Below are 2399 nucleotides of genomic sequence, written 5' to 3' on the forward strand. Positions count from 1 at the left end.
AGATTGCCCACGTCTTTCGAAAAGTAAGTACCTCAAGTTTTCTTTTCTTTTTTTAGGCGAAATAGAAATAGAAATATTTTCCATTTTTTAGCTCACTTGAAAAATGTAGCTTTTAAAATTCTTTTATTGTAGTATATATTTTTTTTATTTCAAATTTGAAACAATTTATGGGCATGTTCAAATGGATAAGAATCGTTGCCAAAATGCAAAAACCTAACTTTTATGCACAAAAAGTTTAAATAAATCTAAAAGTATTTTAATTATATGCACAATGAGGAAAAATTATGAAATTTAAACCAGCATTTAAAAGTAGAAAAAAAAATGAATTAGAATCTAAACATAAACTCTAAATATATAGATAGATTGGTATCAATTATTGCAAATAAATTAGATTAATTTAAATTCATTTTCCAATCTAAGCATACATAAGTGTAAGTTGTGCATACAATTATTATTAGCATTGTTTAAAAAAAAACTTTAATTTGGATTAAGAATTCATTGTTAAGAAGCATTTTGCAAACAGACGTAAGGTTGAAAATGTTTTCTCATCCACATTTATTGCTATCTGTTACCACTTGATGCAATTGAAAAATCACCAATACATAAGTAACAGTTACACCTATGAATGTCAGCCCGAAATTTCGCGATACACTAAAAAGCTTCCAAGCTGTAAGTTCTACATTTGTAGCATAAACCGCCGTACATGCAATTTCACTTTGCACGTAAGCTTTCAAATCAATGCATCTGAAATTCTTGCATAATCTTTTGATTATGGGAGCGAACTGGTTCGCTTCTTCAGAAACAACGGAAGCTGATAAGACAATTAATCCGAAAATGGTAAAATCGAAAATTATTTGTATGACAATTCCTACCTTCGCAGAAGGATCTATATCCGTCCATTTGGAAGTCAAATAGAAAAAAAAGTACCAACAAGTTCGGGCAAAAGAACAAAGAATTATCACAAGAACCTGCAGAGAAAATATATCATTTGTTTTTCTCACCAATTCTTCAATTTTTAGAAACCTTTTGTGCAAGTTTTGAATCTTGTGAGCCAGTGTATGATGAGCTGAGAGATTATTTTTTAAATTTCTGTATTTTGGATCTGAATGTCTGTCAGGATATCTGTTAAATCTATGAACACAGTTTAGCGCGGATCTATCTAAAACGTTTGTACCCAATAGTTTACTCTTGGAGGAAATATTTCTTGACTGTACCTTTATGCTACTATGTAAAAAGGTCTCGAAAATTGACACGAATCTTGTTTTCCATTTTTTATCTGATGGTTTAAAATTTACATGTAAAAATTTATTCTTATTACGAATATTCTGATTAGCATAATGACTTTCTGAACGAAGTTTGCACTTGTGCAATTCGAAACGGTAATTAATAGAGATATCTTTATGCAGGGAAAATTTTTGCAATTTTCTTATTAATTTAATATGTCTTGTCAGTTTTGCGCGCATACAGCACCTTTTGAATTTGAAGTTTCTTCTCAATTTTTTTGCATTACTGTTCAATGTCCGAAACATTGATTTCAGATGCAAGCAGAATGTGCAGTAAAACATAGTATTACTGGCTGATATGATCCAACTTGTTAAAGCCAAAACAGAGATGTACGTTATATTAGCAATATGTGAATGAAAAATATATTCTGTTACTTTATCAAAATTCAAAACTGCTTCAATCAGCATAATTATACACAGTAGAAGCACGATATAAATGACGAACCATAAATGGCACAATTTTCGTCTGTCGGATGTTTTAATTTTATATTTGCCAGAAATTAAATCTTCAATGAACAGTTGTTGCAAACGCAAAATATCGTTAAATTTTTCTATCAGAGAATCAGCTATAACGGCAGTTATCAAAACTTCTATAAATGAGTAGAAATTGTCAAACATATCTGATATTCTAATCATCCGATAAGTATGATGAATCAGATTAGCATTAAAAGTGATAATTAGCATCATCCTCCATAAATACCAAAATGTGTATCTATAATTTGTCTGCGTGGTGACGTAAACGGGTAATCCTGTGCACAGGAAAACATATTTCGAGAAACCTGTACACATTCCAAACCAGTTCATAATTCAAAATTCACTTCTCATAATTCGAAATTCACAGGATCTAGTTTTTAATTCTTTACACTATATTAGGTAGTTTTTTTTAAAAAAAAAATCTAAAGTATCAAGCAAAAAACAAAATTTATAGATCGTCGCATAGTTTGTAGTTTCACAATATTTTATTTAGCAAAATTTGCTTCATATTTCCACCTGAGTTCCTGCATAGTATTTACAGAGTAAGATTCTAAAGATTCCAATAGATATAATAAATAAAAACAATTTCTAGTTGTAATAATTTCTAGATATTAATTCCTAACACGAGTTTCTATTCAAGAA

General features: G+C 29.5%; 1 protein-coding gene across 1 annotated transcript; it reads right to left on the reverse strand.

Annotated features, from left to right (window-relative positions):
* Window positions 1–474: 474 nt before the first annotated feature.
* LOC122270653 (uncharacterized) lies at window positions 475–2139 on the reverse strand. The gene has a single exon (XM_043048930.2). The coding sequence runs from the start codon at window positions 2085–2087 to the stop codon at window positions 546–548; it is 1542 nt and encodes a 513-aa protein (XP_042904864.1). The 5' UTR covers window positions 2088–2139; the 3' UTR covers window positions 475–545.
* Window positions 2140–2399: the final 260 nt, after the last annotated feature.

This window comes from Parasteatoda tepidariorum, chromosome 4, assembly GCF_043381705.1.
Source record: "Parasteatoda tepidariorum isolate YZ-2023 chromosome 4, CAS_Ptep_4.0, whole genome shotgun sequence".
NCBI lineage: Eukaryota > Metazoa > Arthropoda > Arachnida > Araneae > Theridiidae > Parasteatoda > Parasteatoda tepidariorum.

What these genes read in the sequence shown, in the direction of transcription:
- LOC122270653 (XM_043048930.2), bottom strand. Translation starts at nt 2,087, where the DNA reads ATGAACTGGTTTGGAATGTGTACAGGTTTCTCGAAATATGTTTTCCTG.